At 33.4% G+C, this 19325-nt stretch overlaps 3 protein-coding genes across 17 annotated transcripts in view; 1 reads left to right on the top strand and 2 right to left on the bottom strand.

Annotated features, from left to right (window-relative positions):
* Positions 1 to 6178, bottom strand: part of LOC102603887 (DNA ligase 1) — a 20541-nt gene extending 14363 nt beyond the window's left edge. For 13 of the 15 annotated variants that reach the window (XM_006357741.2, XM_015313594.1, XM_015313596.1 and 10 more), the window contains exons 1-5: positions 3609 to 6178; positions 3354 to 3471; positions 2523 to 2604; positions 908 to 1010; positions 684 to 780 (exon numbers count right to left, since the gene is read on the bottom strand). In XM_006357741.2, the coding sequence (XP_006357803.1) occupies positions 684 to 780; positions 908 to 1010; positions 2523 to 2604; positions 3354 to 3471; positions 3609 to 6024 (2816 nt within the window). In that variant the 5' untranslated portion in view covers positions 6025 to 6178. The remainder of the gene's footprint in view (positions 1 to 683; positions 781 to 907; positions 1011 to 2522; positions 2605 to 3353; positions 3472 to 3608) is intronic. The other 2 variants (XM_015313595.1, XM_015313608.1) reach the window with 2 other exon arrangements.
* Positions 6179 to 9062: 2884 nt separating this feature from the next.
* On the top strand, positions 9063 to 12331 carry LOC102603549 (ATP synthase subunit beta, mitochondrial). The gene is made up of 9 exons (XM_006357740.2): positions 9063 to 9664; positions 9969 to 10044; positions 10224 to 10312; positions 10539 to 10656; positions 10749 to 10852; positions 10942 to 11100; positions 11209 to 11433; positions 11534 to 11845; positions 11967 to 12331. Exons 1-9 carry the CDS (start codon positions 9206 to 9208, stop codon positions 12078 to 12080), a joined length of 1656 nt encoding a protein of 551 aa, XP_006357802.1. The 5' UTR covers positions 9063 to 9205; the 3' UTR covers positions 12081 to 12331.
* A 318-nt stretch (positions 12332 to 12649) lies between these two features.
* LOC102603211 (probable S-adenosylmethionine-dependent methyltransferase At5g38780) lies at positions 12650 to 14504 on the bottom strand. Its single transcript, XM_006357739.2, has 4 exons — positions 14229 to 14504; positions 13788 to 14112; positions 13237 to 13595; positions 12650 to 13158 (listed from the first exon to the last, which is right to left on the bottom strand). The coding sequence occupies exons 1-4, from the start codon at positions 14298 to 14300 to the stop codon at positions 12799 to 12801; spliced, it is 1116 nt and encodes a 371-aa protein (XP_006357801.1). The 5' UTR covers positions 14301 to 14504; the 3' UTR covers positions 12650 to 12798.
* Between the last annotated feature and the right edge of the window lie 4821 nt (positions 14505 to 19325).

Raw genomic sequence — 19325 nt, 5'->3', positions numbered from 1 at the left:
TTAGAATAAGAATAGGTTTATACAATTCTATTAGAATAGGAATAAGAATAGAAATAGAAATAGGAATATTAAATAGTATCCTACTTGGTAAAGGATTGTATTCTAGGGTCTACAAATATGGTCTCAATGTAATAATGGAAATGACAACAACAATTCAATAATATTCTTCTCCAATATTTCACACAACAATGATCAGAACCAAATAACGAGTTCCATGACCATGTGTAGCAACCATTTACTTCTAAAACTTATAACATATTATAATGTTCTATTTTTTTTCATCTTACACAGACTTCATCCCCTGAATAAGATAAAATCCAAAAGCATACTAATAGAAGCTTGCCATAAAAGAAGGATAGCATGGTCTGAAATTCAAGAAAGGGATTCGCATGACATAAAAAGAAAAGATAAGAAAATGATGCAGGAATACAGTCCGTCGAGTACTTGGAAGTGCATTGCTGAGGTTAGCTCTGTATTTTTGTCATGTACTTTTTCTCTCTTTCTAATTCTAAGGATTTTTGCGCTAACATAACAAAAGAGATTATGTGGTTGGGGCAATAGGCTCTGGTCTAGGAGTCAAACCAGTAAAAAGAACCTATCCTGAATACTAGAAGACTATACATTCTCATCAAAAGATCAGCAATGACAACTGTCAGAACCAGAAAGAAGAGTCAAAATCATACCTTATCCTTCTAAGAGCAGAGTATACACCCCTAACTGTAAGTGCCACTGGAGGAGCAAGTAATGATTGTGTTTGTCGGCAAAGTTGAGCAACATCACCTAATACAAATTAGGGTCAACAAGGTCCAACCCCATTATAGAAGCATCCAAACAAACCAAAGAAAGGAGAAACGTGAAAATTTGTGCTATCAATTGTCCAGCAACATAAAATGACAAATATTCCTACCAAGATCACCGAGACTGTTGTATAGTTCTCGTACTTTTGATTTCTTTGTCCCGCATGCCTCCTCTAGTGCTGCTACAACAGTACTACCCCCAATGTTCAATTCCTGGATCATGATAAGATCAGAATCGAAACAGTGCTCTGAAAATTAGTATAATAAAAAAAGACAGAAGTAACAACATGATGTATAAAATCATGCACAGATATTTTTTTGATTGGTAAGATCATGCACAGATATTTTTTTGATTGGCAAATCATGCACAGATATACAACGCATTTAATCACAAAAATAAGAAATTTGTAGATCGCAAGAAAGCACGTGCCCATAACATCAAATGATGTGATTGTCTCTTCCACGGTAGAAAGAAGAAAGTTACTATCTTTTCTATCAGGAGAAGCAAGAAGTTACTATTGAGATGTGAGATTATGAACGCCCTGCATATTCATAGTAGGTTATTTTCTGGCTGATGAATTCTCAAGTATATAACTATTTTTCAATTTTCAATATGATAGGAAGCTATGGCAATAAAATCTTCTTCAAGAAATAATGTGATGATGTCAAGGGGAACAGCAGTATAAAGGAGAAAACCTATATACTCATTTTTTTTTCTGTTTTAACTGGGGTGGATTATTTAGGCTCCCATTCAGTTCATGAAACTAAATGGAAATTCTCGTTACTGTGAAAAATGCAGTACATCATTCTCTAGTTTAATGTTGTTGGAAGGACCTCAGCTACCGTCACCACCCATGTCGGAGACAGTTAAATGATAGTGATCTTACCCAAGATGCATTAATAACAATTTTACCCTCCCAACAGAGAATTATTTACAGAAAAATCAAGGCAAATAAAAACAAAAAGGCTGTCTGCAATCTTCAAAGGGAAAACCAACTAATTGGATCCCCCACACACCCTCTCATGTTCCCTTAACCCCCCTCACTCACCTTTCCCTTTCCTCCAACTCGGTGTAATACTAATGATTTTTATTTGATTTGTCAAAAAAAAAAAAACCTCTTTTTGGGTATATTTCCAAATCATCCCTTTGTAACTTCCAAATTCCAATTTATAGCATACACCTAAAGTAATAGCTTGTGCATTTCTTAATTTTTTAATTTCAGAGGTGGTCACCATGAATCCATTAAATGTGTGACACGAATACCACTTCCGGAGACAAGCTTAAATAGGGTGACTGTGCTAAGGGCAAACCCTTAGAATTATAGGAAGATAATTCATGTCGTCTATTTAACATCTTGAAGACAAATGAGAAAGATGCTTTTCAGGAAAAAGCTCTTAAGTACTTAACGTATTTATACCTTTCAGGTAACAGGAAATTACAGATGGGTTAATTAATTAGATGAAGCACTGAAATTCACTGCTGGTTGCACGTTTGAAGGACTGTATACTAAAGGTACCTTTGAAGCTTTGATAGTAACCATTTGGTACTACAAACATCAATAAATAGTATTGTTCATATCAATGAATACATACTCCTGGGCATCACCAGTAAAATCAAAATAATAGATGCACAAAAATAGTAAGAAGAAAATTGCATCAGTGTTTTTGCAACAACTCGAGCAGTGACCAAGAAGCAAAATCATATAGAAAATCAATTAAACCAACCATATTTTCATGATCAGGGGCTATCTTGTTTGTGCACAAGTACACTGCAGGAAGCACATCCTCCGGAGACAAGGCTAGCAAGCTGCAAATGAGAGCAACTCATCAACTTAAACAGCTCAATAACTTCAGAGGGTTCATTTTTCCCAGAAGAAACCACACACTTTCTTCTGGATCAAAGGGTGGATAATGATAGGTCTTATCCACACCCACCCACCCCAAAAAAAAGACTCCAGAGATGTGAAATTGTATTATTTTCCCGCAGTGGTGCTGCAGGGGGACAGAACCTACAAATTATGCATAAACTACCATTTTAAGTTTTAACCCGCATTCATCCTGCCGTCTCTACTCCCTCTTTATACCAAACAAAAAGTAGAGCAATGTTCCTTTTCGTTTTTGAGATGTAAATTTGCTTTGACAGCAAAGACAGAGAACCTGTTTGGCCAAGCTTCTAAAATCAGCTTACTTTGAAAAGTGTTTTTTTTTCAGAAGTTCTTTTCAAAAAAGTACTTTCGGTGAGAAACAGTTTGTGTTTGGCCAATTAATTTAAAAAGCACTATTGAGCAGTAATTAGTGTTTGGCCAAGCTTTCTAAAAAGTGCTTATTCAACCCAAATAGAAGCCGGTATTAATCCAATAAACCAAATGTAGAACAGAAGCTATCAAAACATTCCATGCTTAAACCCCTAACAAATAACCCTCACCATAACCTACTGTAAGGATAATGATACCATACTGGATAATTTTGTCAACATGCTGCTGTGGATCTAATATGATATGCTGAGTCATAAACCTACAACAGACTAAAGATTAAAAAGAAAAATAAGCAACAAACCTCCGAAACATATTGCACAACATTGATGTTGCTTTTATCTTCCCTTTTTCTTCCTTTACCAATTCAAAAGTTCGTGCAAGATGTATGTATGGAGCAGCCTGCCCCTTACTCCAGCAAGCTGGGGAATAGAAAGAAAGAAAGCAAAGGAAAAAAAGAATCATTTTACTACTGAACAAATTTTACTTAGTGGCAAAAGTTGGACTGCTGGAATATATCCAAAAATTACACAATTAATACTAATTACAAGACACCAACCATGCTCCACGGGAGAGTATTTCTCATGGGGAAGTGATACATAATTTACAGCATTATCAGCAAAGGGAACACCACATAACGACAAATCGGCATCATCATCTCCTAATATTTTGGGTAATTTATCATCTTTGGAAGAAGGGTAAACCTCTTTAGCACACTGAGGTTGCAACAATTTGTTTGTTTTAGAAATCCCATCTCCATTAGTCTCTCCTACATCTTTGTATTCTGAAAAATAAATATCAAGTGCCATACTTATGTCTCCTTTAGTCTTCGCTAGTACTGTGGTAGCATAACTTCTCAAAGAGTCATCCCCATTCATAATCTGAATAAACCGATCAGCTTCCTCTTTATAAGCCTCAATAGAGGCATTTGGTGGCATGCAGTTATCATCATGGAAATTTTTACTATCAGCTTTACTGTTTCCATTCTGCAAAGAAAGAGGAAGCGTTTTACTGAAGAACTTTGTTATAGTACATTGCTTTGGTCCACCAGAATCCATACTCGCATGTCCTTTTGCTTTCTCAAATGACTTGTTTCCAGTACTTCTCTTCCTGTTACCAGGAGAAACTTTTTTGCTACTGGAACTGGACTTGTTTCCAGTACTTCTCTTCCTTTTACCAGGAGAAACTTTTTTGCTACTGGAACTGTCCATGATGGGTAGTTTAACAGTTTTACTTGATGCAGTTGTCTCACCCTGCTGCGGGGTTTTACCAAGACATGGTTTGGAAGGTAATGCAGACTCATTTGCTGAGTTTGCCTCAAAAGAAGAGGTAACAGAATTACTGGCAGTGACCTGTTCACGATATTCTGTTTCATGTTCGTAAAAGTATGAGACTGCATCAACAACATTTTTATCCGAAATACTAAGTAAATCCAACATCTGACCTTTAGTTACCCAAGTGGGCAAACAGCCTTGAAGTTCTTCTAGTATTTCCTCCATATCACCTTCACTTATTTTTTCTAAACCTGGCGACACAGATTCTCCTTGAGGAAATGAGGAATGGATAACAGTATTCATATCAGCAGCATTGCAGCTTATAGAATCTGATGAAGTATCCTCATTTTTTTGCTTGATGATACTGACTAAAGTATGAGCAGATCTGTTTGTGTTTTCTTGCTCGGTGATACTAACTAAAGCAAGACCCGATGCTTTTGCATCTACATCCTCCTTCCCTTGGACAGAACGATGAAAACCCATTAAGAATTCTTGCTTGATGGCCATCTCATCAACCAAGCCAGCAAAATGCTTCCGCATGGCATTTGCATGTTTGCTATCCAGCTTCTCAACATCTGTACCTACTGTTGGGATGACATGCTTTGGTTTCAAAAACTTAACATATTCTCTAAGCTCGTCATAATTTGAATGTTCACTATACGGAACAAGATGTATCTCAAAGGAATCTTTCTTTCTCACTGAAAACTTATTCCGCTTCACTTCGTAAGTCCAACCTGTGGGGACAAAACCAACCACCTTGGAATATCCTTTCTCATTCATGATCTTATCCATTTTCTCAAAATTAGGTCTGAAATATGGCCAAGTCTCACCCAATACATTCCACCCAACAACATGAACATCAGTTTCAGATTCAACAGTCGTAAACACCCCATCCTCCCCATGACCTAATACTCCTAAAACCGACATTTTTCTGCCATCAACGTGGATCTTTCTCTGACACCTCCGCGAAACCTCTATTAAAATCTTCTCTTTCCCAATAACATAAGTAGCAATAAGAAACAAGATATTTTTCAATGAACCCTCATTCTCAGCTCCACTTTTCTCTATAACTCCAACTATATAATCAATTGATTCCTGTTGACTAGGGAATATAAATTTCGGATGACAATAAGTTGTATCCAAAAATACAGCATCAGCACCCACAAATGCATTCAATACAGGCTCTAATTTCATGTCATCACAATAACGAAAATCACCTGTGTGAACGTACCGCTCAAACTTTCCATCACTAACTGGAACTTTAAATAAGAATTGCACAGCACCAGGACAATGATTGGCATCGATGAGATAAACTTCAGAACCGTCAATTAAAACCGCTTCGGAAAGCGGTAAAGACACTACATATTGCGCGGGAACATTGAGAACTTGGATGAGAAGGTTAGCAGTGGTGGAGGAACAGAATATGATACCTTTAGACCAATTAGAGGACAGGCCAGTATAGTGATCGGAGTGAAAATGGGAGAGGAAGTAAGAAACGGAGAAATCGGCGGCATATTTGAAACCGTCTATGATAAAACGAGTTCTTGGGATGAGTTTCGGTTGAGGGATTGAAGAAGGGATTGGGGAGAGAGGGAGGGATAATGGGATTGAATTTGATGAGGATTTGTCGGAGAGGGAGTTGAGAGCGGTTATGTACAGAGTGATTGAGTCGAGGGTTAGGGTTCCGGCGGCGGAGGACATGGCCGCCGGCGAAAACGATTGTTACAGTGGTAATTGTACGACTAGTGAGGATGATAGAAACGAGTTTACTACTTCGAGGCGGTTGAAATGGCGCGAGAAGAAGGTTTCTTTGAGGAAACTGGCACTCTGTTTCCCTAACTTTGGGAAATAAGAAAAACCCTCGGGGTTGTTTGGTAACTCGCATTAAAATAAAGGAATTCCTAAAATAAATAGTCTATGTATTATGTGTGGTAGTACTATTTTGTAGGAATTTGGGCATATATATAACTAATCTATATACCTCTTACATGGTATTATAGGATGTATTAATATCATGGAATAAGTTTATGTAAAGACAAAAATATCTCTCAAATCATTTTAATTATTTTGTTTATTTTATGTTTTATATTTGTATTAGTAAATTTATTTAAATAAATTAGCTTGCAAATTATTTAGAGAGAGTAGTTTGTTACTAAATAAATCCAATACAAATTAATACAATATATATATATTTGTATTTTGAACAATTTATAAAATTGCATACGTATTAAAACTACAACTTGCAATTTTTATGTATAAATGTGGATTGTTTATTCAATTTTACTATTGTTTACCGTCTTTTCAATTTTAAAAGTGATATATATTTTATCTTTTTTAAATTGAAAATTGACATTTTGTAAGTGAACAATTTACTAAGATTATAATTATTTATCCTCAAATAATTTAAGTGGGAAAAAAGGCAAACATGACAACAAAATTGTTCTTCTCGTAACTAGTTAGAAGGCCAAAAAAAAATATTATTCTCTGGCAATTATTTACCTTAACTCAATTACCTAATAATTCAAGGATAAAATTGGAAAGAAGTTTTTTATAAAATTTTAATCCAAACACAAGATGAGGTGGGAAATAATGAATCAAACACTTGATAAAAATAAACATTGCATTATTAATCCCTGCATTATTAATCACAGCATTACTAATCTTTGCATTATTAGTCTTTGTACCAAATGACCCCGAGTTTTATAACAATGACTTGTGGGATACGCTAGTAGTAAAGAATTTTGCTTCGTAAAGGCTGCTCTAAGTTGGCTACGGTCGATAAAGGGAGAGTTAGGGGTGATTAAATAGGATATGATAGTGTTCGTAGAAAGGAGAGATGGTTGGCATCTCCCCCGACAGGGACGGGAACAGCCTTCGGGCTTTACCTGTTATCAGACACATCCGGTTAAGGTTACCCACTTCGATGGATCTTACCCAATTTTTAAAACACCAAAAAAAATAAAAAAATAGAATATGATATATTTATAGTTTATTGAAGACGTGATTTTAAATAATAAGATATGAAAATAAAAAATGTTAGATATTAGTTAAGTTTTACGTAATTTCTCTTATCATTATTGTTTCGCGTGTTACCTTGTTTTTAATCCTATTATTATTATTACTCGTTGCTTTGATCATTCATCATTGTATTGTTATTATTGTTCTATTCTCGCATAGCTTCACTATCATTTCTTTTCCATATCTAATTTTATTCTTGATTTTAGTATCTCTTGTTTCTTGTTCCTTATAAATGGTTTTATCATTAATTGTTATATTTCCTAGTAGTTAGATTTTGCATCATTGAATAAATTTTAGGATATTATGATTTAGGTAGCATCTTTTTTACCTTTGAAGATTGAGAATCAACGTAGAAAAAAAGTCAGATATTATTTAAAATTTCTTTATTTTTTACTATTGATAATAGGGAAAAGGATATGATATACCTCTTAATTTTAGCATTTAAAGTTGATATACCCCTGTTATAAAAGTGACTAAACCTCTTATGTTATACAAATGGCTCGCATATACTTTTTTCCTCTAATGGAAATGAAAAAATTATTTAAAAAAAAAAATATAATCCTATATGGGTATATTTAATCCTTCTCACACGTATTTTTTTTAGACTTTTTTTTTTTGTTTTAATGACTAGTTTTAATTTATTATTTTTATGGTCAAATTTATTATGTTTCACTAATTTTCTTCTAAATTTTATTATAGATGACCCAATTTTTTTAAAAAAATACAAAAACTAAAGTAACAATATAGTCGAAAAAATAGTTTTAAATTATAATATAGCCATAAAAAAATTAATTTTAATTTTTTTTCTTTACGCTAAGGAACGAAGGAAAAAAATAAAATAAGAATAAGAAACTCAAATAACGATAATCAAAGAAGTTAAAAAAAAAATTATGTATGAAAAAGATTAAAGTATACTTTGAACTTTGCTACGTGAATTTTTTAAAATTAAAAGTCAAAAATATAAATTAGAACTAATTTTTTCACTTCCGTTAAATGAAGGGTATACGTGGGATCATTTTGTAACAATAGGGGTATATGTGAGTCATTTGTATAACGGTAAAGGTATATATGAGTCACTTTCATAGCGAGGGACATATCAGCTCCAATTGATAAAGTTAAGGGGTATATCAAGCCATTTTCCCTTGATAATAATTTAATCATCATACGACATACGTCACAAAACTAACTTAATATTAATAAACAGCTCAAAATTACCATTATTTTACAATAAAGAAAACAAATACAACAAAATTATAGAATAGTAAAAATGTTCAACCTAAAGCAACTTAATTATCCATAACTAACACAAATATACAAGAAGTAATACATTCGGAACAAGAGAAATCAGTAGAGAACTTAAGTATATGTTAAAAATATGATGATGTTTAGATTGATTTTTTAAAAAAAATAGTACTCACTTTGTTTTTATTTAATATGATATTTTTTCATTTTTTGAAACTCAAACAATTTAAATTTGATTAAGAATTTGCGCATAAAATCTTTAAATATTTTGAAATAAAATTTATATATTTGTGAATTACATAAAAATACTAAGAATTATAATAATTGATAATTTAAAATATTTAATAGATATATGAAAATTATACTATAGTATAGTCTATAAGAACTCGAAATTTGAAAGTTGTCTAATTAGAGGATAAAATATGAAATTTAACAAATTAAATTGAAATGCTTTTATCCGTCCTTTTAAATCTGTTCATGGTACGAACACGTGGTGCTTCAACATTGTTTGAACTCGTCGGACGCAGAATAAATCGTTCTTCTTCGAAACTGAACTCTCTTTCACCCATACAAATGTGAATTCACCTCTATCCTCACTGGTGTCACTCGCATTTCCACAGCCATGGCTTCTCGAAGGTTCTTCTCCTCCATGCTCCGCTCATCCATACGTCACTCTTCAACTAAATCCTCACTCACAAGTTCTATTTATCGCTCCTCCCCTGCAGGCCACCTTCTCCACCGCGCCGTTAAATATGCTACCGCTGCGGCCGCGAAGGAAGCGCCGGCGCCTCAGAAGAAACCGACGACGATTAAGGAAACCGGTGGCAAGATCACCGATGAGTACACCGGCGCCGGTGCACTTGGGAGTGTATGTCAGGTGATCGGCGCTGTTGTGGATGTTCGGTTCGATGAAGGACTGCCGCCGATTTTGACGGCTTTAGAGGTGTTGGATCATGATATTAGGGTGGTACTTGAAGTTGCTCAACATATGGGGGAAAATATGGTTAGGACTATTGCTATGGATGGAACTGAAGGACTTGTGCGTGGTCAAAGAGTCCTCAATACTGGCTCCCCTATTAGAGTAAGCTTGACATTGCATTCTATTTACATGCTGCATTTAGTGGCGCAACCAGGATTTCTAGTAAGGGTTCAAAATATAACGATGTAAACATAGGAAGAAATCCAGGGGATTCAATATTTACTGCATATACATAAGAAAATAAAATTGATCTTATATATATAACTTTTCAATTTCTTTCTTTTCCACATGGCGTTTATTTGATTTCAGAAATTCATATAGTGTCTTTTTCTCTGAATTATATATGTTTGCTAGTTTGGCGCGCTCATAGTCCTTCTAAGTTCTAATCTTGGTTATAAAATGGCAGGTGCCTGTTGGCAGGGCTACACTTGGTCGTATTATAAATGTCATTGGAGAGCCCATTGATGAAAGGGGTGATCTAAGTAAGAATATGGGCATTAGCTAAAATCATTTGTTCTCCTGTTAATGGCACTAATTATGTAATATGTAGCTTTGCTTTTTCCAATTTCATATTTCATGTTAATTTGGATGTGCCTTTTACTTTTTTATATTGTCCTTTCTTTTTTAATATTTGCTTTATTGAGATGCTGTGGATCTACAGAAACGGAACATTATCTCCCAATTCACCGTGAAGCTCCATCTTTTGTTGAGCAAGCAACAGAACAACAAATCCTTGTGACTGGAATCAAGGTACGTGATACTTATTTGTATATTAGGAGCTGAGCACATCACAATCTTCATCTGTCCTCGTCTCTATAGTTTTGGTGGAAGCAAAACAGGAATAGCAAATATTTGAATAGCATGTACAATTTACTAAATGCTGTTGGAAGACGATATACAAATCATTCTGAATGCATAAATCATGTGTTGTCTACTTGGTGTGCATCCTGTATGACTTTGCTGCTTTTGATGACAGGTGGTAGATCTACTTGCTCCGTATCAAAGAGGTGGAAAGATTGGACTTTTTGGTGGTGCAGGTGTTGGAAAGACGGTGCTTATTATGGAGCTTATTAACAATGTTGCAAAGGCCCATGGTTTGTTACTAGTTGTACTAGGAGTAAAAAAGAATTTTCATGTATTCTCTTTCTTTGAGTTAATTTAATTTTGTATTCTTTTCTCGTCTCAGGTGGTTTCTCAGTGTTTGCTGGTGTTGGTGAACGTACTCGGGAGGGTAATGATTTGTACAGAGAAATGATTGAGAGTGGTGTTATTAAGCTTGGTGAAAAGCAGGTCTATGTAGATAACATTTGCTTTTCAATATATGTATAGTGCAGACATTTCTTACAATTGGCTGATTTTGCATGTCCATTTATCTGCAGGGTGAGAGCAAATGTGCTTTGGTATATGGTCAAATGAATGAACCTCCTGGTGCTCGTGCTCGCGTTGGGCTCACTGGACTGACAGTTGCCGAACACTTCCGAGATGCTGAAGGGCAAGATGTGCTCCTTTTCATCGATAATATTTTTCGCTTCACTCAAGTGAGCTATCTTTTCAAATACCTTAACTAGTATATTTTACTTTTTCAATTGCTTAAACTTGGTGAAATGATTTCTGATTCTCTACCTCTTTCTCTGGGACTGCTCTAGGCCAACTCTGAGGTGTCTGCTTTGCTTGGTCGTATCCCCTCTGCAGTCGGTTACCAGCCAACTTTAGCTACAGATCTTGGAGGACTTCAAGAAAGGATTACTACAACCAAGAAGGGGTCTATCACATCAGTCCAAGCTATCTATGTGCCTGCTGATGATTTGACTGATCCAGCACCTGCTACCACCTTTGCTCACCTTGATGCTACAACTGTGTTGTCTCGGCAGGTTAGTTTGTTAAGTATATTGGTATTTGGTAGTATAGTATGTTTCAGAAAAACACTTTCCACGCTATTTTTATTAACATCATCATTTTCTCCCTATGCAGATTTCTGAGCTTGGTATTTATCCTGCTGTGGATCCTTTAGATTCTACGTCCCGTATGCTTTCTCCTCATATCCTAGGTGAAGATCATTACAACACTGCACGAGGTGTACAAAAGGTTCTCCAGAACTACAAGAATCTCCAGGATATTATTGCCATTCTGGGAATGGATGAATTGAGTGAAGATGACAAACTAACTGTTGCTCGTGCCCGTAAAATTCAGAGGTTCTTGAGTCAGCCTTTCCACGTTGCAGAAGTATTTACTGGTGCCCCTGGAAAGTATGTAGAGTTGAAAGAGAGCATCCAAAGTTTTCAGGTAACCAGGAGCTACTTTCTTACTGAGTCACTGCTCACCTCATCTGCTCGTCTTCATTGAGCAGAAATTCTTTCTGTATGTAGTTTTAAACTTCTTTCATTTGGATTTTCATTCTGAGCAGGGTGTCCTGGACGGTAAATATGATGACCTATCGGAGCAATCGTTTTATCTGGTTGGGGGTATAGAAGAAGTCATTGCTAAGGCTGAGAAGATAGCAAAGGAGTCAGCTAGTTGATTTAGCTGCAATTTCTTGTTTCTGTTTGTTTTGTTTTTCCTATATGGATAAATAGCACATTAAATAGCAGAGAGACTGGAGATGCTCAAACGGCCTTTTAGTTCTTATAAGTTAGTCTACACTAAGTATTGATTTTCTTCTCTTCTCCTTGTAGTTTTCTAGTTAAGTTGATTGAAATGAATTACAGGATGTCAGAAGGTCATTGCTTCTTTTCGTGTTTCTCTTCAATACAATGGATCAATTTGTGTTTACCTTTCCACCTGCTGAATAATGCTCTTGAAACATCTATAATCTAATGTACGAAGTCTGAAACCTGTAGCATTTAATCCAACTGTTTAGGATTGTACGAACCCAAAATTTGCAGGAATTTACTTAATAACAGAGCTTTGGTAGAAAAATCAAGTCAATATATGGTTTCAATGTCCTTTTTTATATCACAGTTTCTCCAATCATTACATACTCAGTTTGGTCATGAGCATCCTGTGGCAGTGTATCAGTTTTCTGTTTTTAATTCCAGAAGAGTGGGAATTACCATATAAAATTTTCAATTCAACAAGGAATTAGTTTCGTGAGTTTAACTGAGCTCGTTGTTTTCAGCTTGAACTATTTATTCATATGCAGGAAACAATTAAAAAGCACACATAAAACAAGATCACACTCTGCAAACAGGTGAACAATAACAAAGTTTGGAAGCACATGATAAGTTTTAAGAACCAAGCTAGGATCCTGATTTGGATGTTTCAGTTTTACGCTTGAGAAAGACAAAGTAGCTGGCATCTGTGCGATATTTATCATCTTTTAAAACTGGATGTGAGTCTAATTTTTCAGCGTAACGTTGAAACAATTCCTCAATGATGTCTTTTCCGAAGTGTTGCTGAAATAGTTGCTCTGTTACTACTCGCACAGATAACACTGCAGTTTGGACATCAATTACAACTTGTCTCAGGGGAGTTGGCAGCTTCTCAAACCTTACGATGTCAAAGCATCCATGTGTCTTTATCAGTGTTTCCAATTCCATTGGAGATGTGTAATAGTATGGAAGGTTGAACGAATCCAACTTTTCTTCAGAAATAATGCCCTGCATTGGATGTTACATCATTTCACATTTCAAGTTCCTGAGGAGTAGACAGGTGAAAACTGAGAATCAATTACTTACCATGTTGGCCATATCCTGTAGGCAAGATCCAAGAATGGTGAAATTGATTGCCATGGGAGAGTCAGAAGGAAGCACTCCATCAAGAATAGTAAGAGTAATGATGGCCATTAATCCTCCAGGAACAAGCTCTTGAGCCCTTGCATCCAAAAAGGCTTGTATATCTTTTCTGAACTGATTTGAGTATGCTGCCTCTACTTCTGTTGCTGCTCCACTGCAACTGTAATGAATTCTCCCCTTGTTCCATGCTGCTGACTTTCTGTCTAACACTTCCTCTGGAATTCTTGACAGATACAGAAGTGACATCGAGCTGTGGGCAAAGTGTAGGAATGCCTTTGGAAATACTCGTCCATAGAAAGAACCTACACAGTAGATTTATCAGTTGTTTGATTACCAGAAGAGCGTACGCAAACTTTACTCCTAACTAACATACTGTTCCCAATAGACCACCCTCGTTCAAAGGGGAAAATAGTTCAAAGTAAACTAAAAAAAGGAAGTAATAGAAGTACGAGAAACAGCACATAGTAACAGAACATAATCATGAATATATATACCTGGGATTCCTGCAGTGAAGTAGTTGGGTTCGTTGCCATGGATGTAATTGAATAGAGTATTAAAATCATTTTGGACTAAATCATTAAAGAAAACAAGGAATTCTGGTACTTGCAATTGAGGGTTCTCTTGGTCCTGTTCATTTGATTTATACTTAGTTCCCACTGCTTCAATGATATTTTGAACTGCAAGATAAGTGTTTCCCCCTACAGAGCATCCAAAATCTGCTACACAAAATGGGCTACAATCAGGGTTTATTATTCCCACATCAAGCTCCTGCTCAATCAACTCGGCCATTACTATCTTTGAATATCCCACTAACTGTTTCTGCAGCAACAACAAAAAAATCAAATCCAAAATTCAGAGTCATTGCGTAATTATATACACCACAACAACAATATATCTAGTGAAATCTCACAAGTCAGGCGCGTTAGGGCCATCACCTGGTATTCAGAATTGTTAGCATAGCTGTTAGGGCCATCACCTCCATTCATGTGAATTTTCTGATTATCCATACTTTGCTATTTTATCCTTTAATTTGTGGATCGAACAATGCCTTACTTTCCAAAGCTGAAGAACCACGCTACATTTATAAATAGGAGTGTCAATCTAATTGTCTTTTTGTGAACATCATCGAATGGGAAAATAGATTCCCTAGCTTTCACCATTTCATAATTAAACCAATCATTATGCTCGCTCATGAATCACCTGATAATATTTTTTGTGTATTTAAATGATATATCAAAAATAAAGTCGAATGGTTAAAATGAAATAAGATTGTCAAAATAAAAATCAAAGACAAGTCACAGAAATTGTCTATATATTTGTTCCAAATAAAAACAATGTATACGTACGTAAAATTTTGTCGCATGTTCAAATTGACGTTAACAATTTTAGGATTTTCGGAAGACTCTAATATTACATATTATAGGACCACAAATGATTAATGTTAAAACGAATTAAAATATGGTTCACACAGTTCACATCCATTTATATATCTTTTTATTAAATATTTGTGAAATAAGTTATTATACGATTGATACATCATGATTTGTCATTTAGGAAAATGAAAAATAATGTATAGCAAAAAAAAGTAAGTAAACTATCACCATGCATCATACTTAGAGCGCATTATTGTTGGGGTCAATAGTACTTATTTTGAGACAAAAAATATTTTTTTACAAAAATTAAGGTGTTTGGTTAATCAATAAAATTGCTTTTGATTAGAAGCCGAAGCAGTTTTTCTGATGTTGGAGAAGCTAAAAGTTTCTGCTTCTTAAAAAAAAAAAAACATAAGCAAAAGCAGAAATTCTTTTTTAAGACCAACCATTCTTTGCATAAATACATATTTATCAATATATCTTTTATATTTTTATATTTTTGTGGTGAATTTTTGTATGTGGTGATTTAATTTGTGGAACACTTTTTAAATTTAATGTGCGTGATAATTTTAATTATATTTAAATTATTGTGTTAATATTATATTAATATTTACTAATTAATTTTTTTTATTTATCTAGGTATGACATTGATTGAAAACTTGAATATGTAAACATTATGTTATATTTTTGTATCATACTCTAATATAAGTTATGTCTTACAAGGAATAACAAGTTATGCCACTTATTCCTATAACACGTATGTCGTTAGAGGTATACGTTCAGTTCTTAACCCACAAGGTAAAAGTCCTCTAAACTTATAATGCTGAGTGAATTAGATACTACACATTTATGTCGAATAATTGAATTCCTACAAAATATATGACAAAAAAGGGGAAAAATCTCTAAGTTAAATCTTGAAAAATTAGGTCATAATTAAAGGTATTTTGATCTGTAAATTTTCATTGAATGAGAGAAGAATAAAAATTAAAGATTAAAAGTCACTCCAAAATAGTAACTATTTATGTAAGAATTATCGATAGGGTCTCAAATTTTGAGGAGTATATATATATATATATATATATATATCAACTAACTTATGAAATAATCTGAATGTAGCATTGTTTTGTCATAGAAGATAAAAATAATGTTCAAATTCATTGCTATCGCATAGAAGAACTTTGAATTCATATGAAAGATTTAAAACAAAAGTCATTCTTAAATCAATTATTTCTAGATTCTGGCTATCCCAATCAAATCAAAAGAAAGATTGCTGCTCAAACTGATTAAGCATATCTTCTGTGGAAGATAACTTGTAGACATCTTGACTTAAGCTCCTTATGTCTTCAAGGATTTCTGGTGTGGCGATTGCAATTGCCAGTTCGCCCAATATCTTAGATTGTTCTTGATTTCGACTATTAGCAGAAGACAATTTTTCCTCCAAGAGTAGATAATTCTGCTCAAATCCATAGTTGTCGCCAAAATTCAATGACACTTGTTCAGCAGCCGCAGCATTTCGAAAATTGCTAGCTATCACATGTTCGTTCTTCGATGGCAACACATCAATAGAACTGTTGTTTGGAGAATCAATTGAAAGAGAAACGGTCTTAAAAGGAGGATGAGATCTTTTGTAGAACAACACATCACCTGTCTTTTTATCCCTAACAACTTCTAAAGGTGCCTCCATGATAATTTTTTGTGTATTGAACTAGATCCATTTTGTGTGTCTATATATACTACTGAAATTTGTGTTAACACAAGAAACCTAATAAATTTGTTTCCATGATATCCAAGATTATTGAAATATAAGAATCTCTGACCAAAAAAAAAAAAGAAATGTAAGAATCTAGTCTTCATTCTACTTATAAGGTAAGTATAAAGCAAGTTAATTATTATTTGTCCTTTTAATCTTCTTATTACCTAATATTTTTGTATTTTCAAAAAGAAAGTAATAAAAAAATTTAGCATTTAAATTAAATACAAGCACAATATTTTTACGTTGTTTATAGATAATATATATAGTAGATGTTGAACTACTCTCGACTTTTTTGTGTGTTTGCTTTTCACATTTTGAACCTTTCAATAAAAATTGTGGTCACATCACTACCTCAACTTAAGGTTGTTAATTTTATAAACATTTTTAGTTTAATCAATTAAAAAAATTATGCTTAACTGTTTTTTTCTAATTTAATTCTTAAGAGTCCCTTTCCATAAATAAATTTGAATTTGCGTTTCACACATATTGTTCGTTCCTCCTCTTCTTTACAAAGATACTTTTAAATTCGTTATTCTTGAAAAAAAATCAAATATTTTGATCATTTTAAAATTGTTATTCAAATATGTGACTGATTATATATATAAACTCAATTTCAACACTTATAAATTGCACTAGATACAAAACTCGTCTCAATATGAGCCAAAACATTACTTCTTTTTTGTTTCTATTTATTTTATCCTGCGTGTCTTGCACTTTGCTTCTGATCGGGCACATATAAATACTACCCATATAGAAGACTCTACAAGCAAATGTGTCTTCGTCAACATACATTTGTGTCATATTAGGTGGAACATTTGTATTTATATAATTTTTATATTTTTATCTATTTTAATTTACTTATCTTATTTTCTTTAGCTTTTTATTTATTTAAAAATTACTTTTAAAAAATATTATAAATTACGACAATTATAACTTACTATATTTAAAAGACATATAAAAAAATTAATTGAATGTCGAAACTCTATCGACACCACATAATTGGGAAAAAAGAAGTAACACATATTCTTTGTAAATGACGTAAAAACACTATAAATCACAATAATTAATAATTTGAACATTTAAAAGATATATAAAAAAATTAATTGATTGTTGTAATTGTATTTGTGCCACGTAAATTGAAACATAAAGAGTAATCTATATTATTAAAAACTTATATAAAAGTTATATAAATTACAATAAATAATAACTTAAATTATTTAAGCATCATATAAAAATTTGAATAACTCTCTAAATTTTAACTATATCACATAAATTGAGATTAAAAATTGATATATTGGACTTGTATCTATATCTAGCTTCTTCAAATATTTATATCATCACTATTAATTTGTATACAGCCAAACAAAACAACAATAAAACACTACTACTACCTTGGCTATTTCTTTTATCATCACTAGATATGAAATACTCCCTCTATCTCATTTTATAGGTTTTATTTTTTTAGTCCGTCTTAAAAAGAATGACATATTTATATATTAAGCAGTATTCTCTTCATCTCCTTTTAACTGTCATAGTTTCTTTTTTGAGAGTTAAATGATATTATGAATTTGACTAACATTTTAAAATGTATTTCTTTATTATATTGCTATAAAAAAATTTGCAACTTATAATATTTTTCATATAGTTTCAAATATCTAATTAATGTAATCTAATTTAGCTTTGAAAGTTGGTCAAATTGACTCTCAAAAAACACAACAAGACAACTAAAAAGGGACTAAGGGTGTGTTTGGTATGGAGGAAATCATTTTCTAGAAAATGTTTACCAATTTTCTCATGTTTGGTTGGCTTAAATGTTTTCCAAATCAACTAATTTTCTTCAAATTTAAGGAAAATGACTTCCCTTCCAAAATTAAGTAAAAATTGAAAGTATTTCAAATTTTAAATCTTTTACGCCACCTTACCCCCACCCAGGCCACTCCGTAAAAAAAATGTTTTTGAAAAATATTTCAAATTTTAAAAAAAATCATTTTTTATGCCACACACATCCCTACTCCCCAGGCCATCCCCTTCATGTTTTATTTTTTAAAAAAAATATTTTTGAAAAATATTTCAAATTTAATTTTTTCATTTTACGCTACGCCCTACCCCTACCCCTCCCTCCACCACCCCCACCTAACCATTCCCGTTAAAATTTTGTTTTAAGAAAAATATTGTTTTTGAAAAAATATTTAATTTTTAAAAAAGTCATATTTCACGCCACCCCCTACCCCCTATCACCCATTTTAAAAAAATACAAGAAAATGTTTTTGGAAAATATTTCAATTTTTTTATGCCACTCCCCTCCCCCGCCACCTCCGTTTTAAAAATAAAAATAAAAATTGAAAGTATTTCAAATTTTAAATCTTTTACGCCACCTTACCCCCACCCAGGCCACTCCGTAAAAAAAATGTTTTTGAAAAATATTTCAAATTTAAATTTTTTTCATTTTTACGCTACGCCCTACCCCTACCCCTCCCTCCACCACCCCCACCTAACCATTCCCGTTAAAATTTTGTTTTAAGAAAATATTGTTTTTGAAAAATATTTCAAATTTAAATTTTTTCATTTTACGCTACGCCCTACCCCTACCCCCTCCCTCCACCACCCCCACCTAACCATTCCCGTTAAAATTTTGTTTTAAGAAAATATTGTTTTTGAAAAATATTTTAAATTTTTAAAAAAGTCATATTTCACGCCACCCCCTACCCCCTATCACCCATTTTAAAAAAAATACAAGAAAATGTTTTTGGAAAATATTTCAATTTTTTTTAAAAAAATCTGGGTCAGGTCCTTTATCAGATCTCAGGGTCAGATTTTGGACACAGTCATCGGAGTCTTGTCCTAGTGGTGTCGGGGTCGGATCCTAGATCAATTATCGAGGTTGATTTTCTGATTAGAAATTATTT

The sequence above is a fragment of the Solanum tuberosum genome, unplaced genomic scaffold, assembly GCF_000226075.1.
Source record: "Solanum tuberosum cultivar DM 1-3 516 R44 unplaced genomic scaffold, SolTub_3.0 scf00244, whole genome shotgun sequence".
NCBI classification, from domain to species: domain Eukaryota; kingdom Viridiplantae; phylum Streptophyta; class Magnoliopsida; order Solanales; family Solanaceae; genus Solanum; species Solanum tuberosum.
The sequence above is the reverse complement of the archived record's forward strand: the minus strand, read 5'-3'. Positions and strand labels throughout refer to the sequence as shown.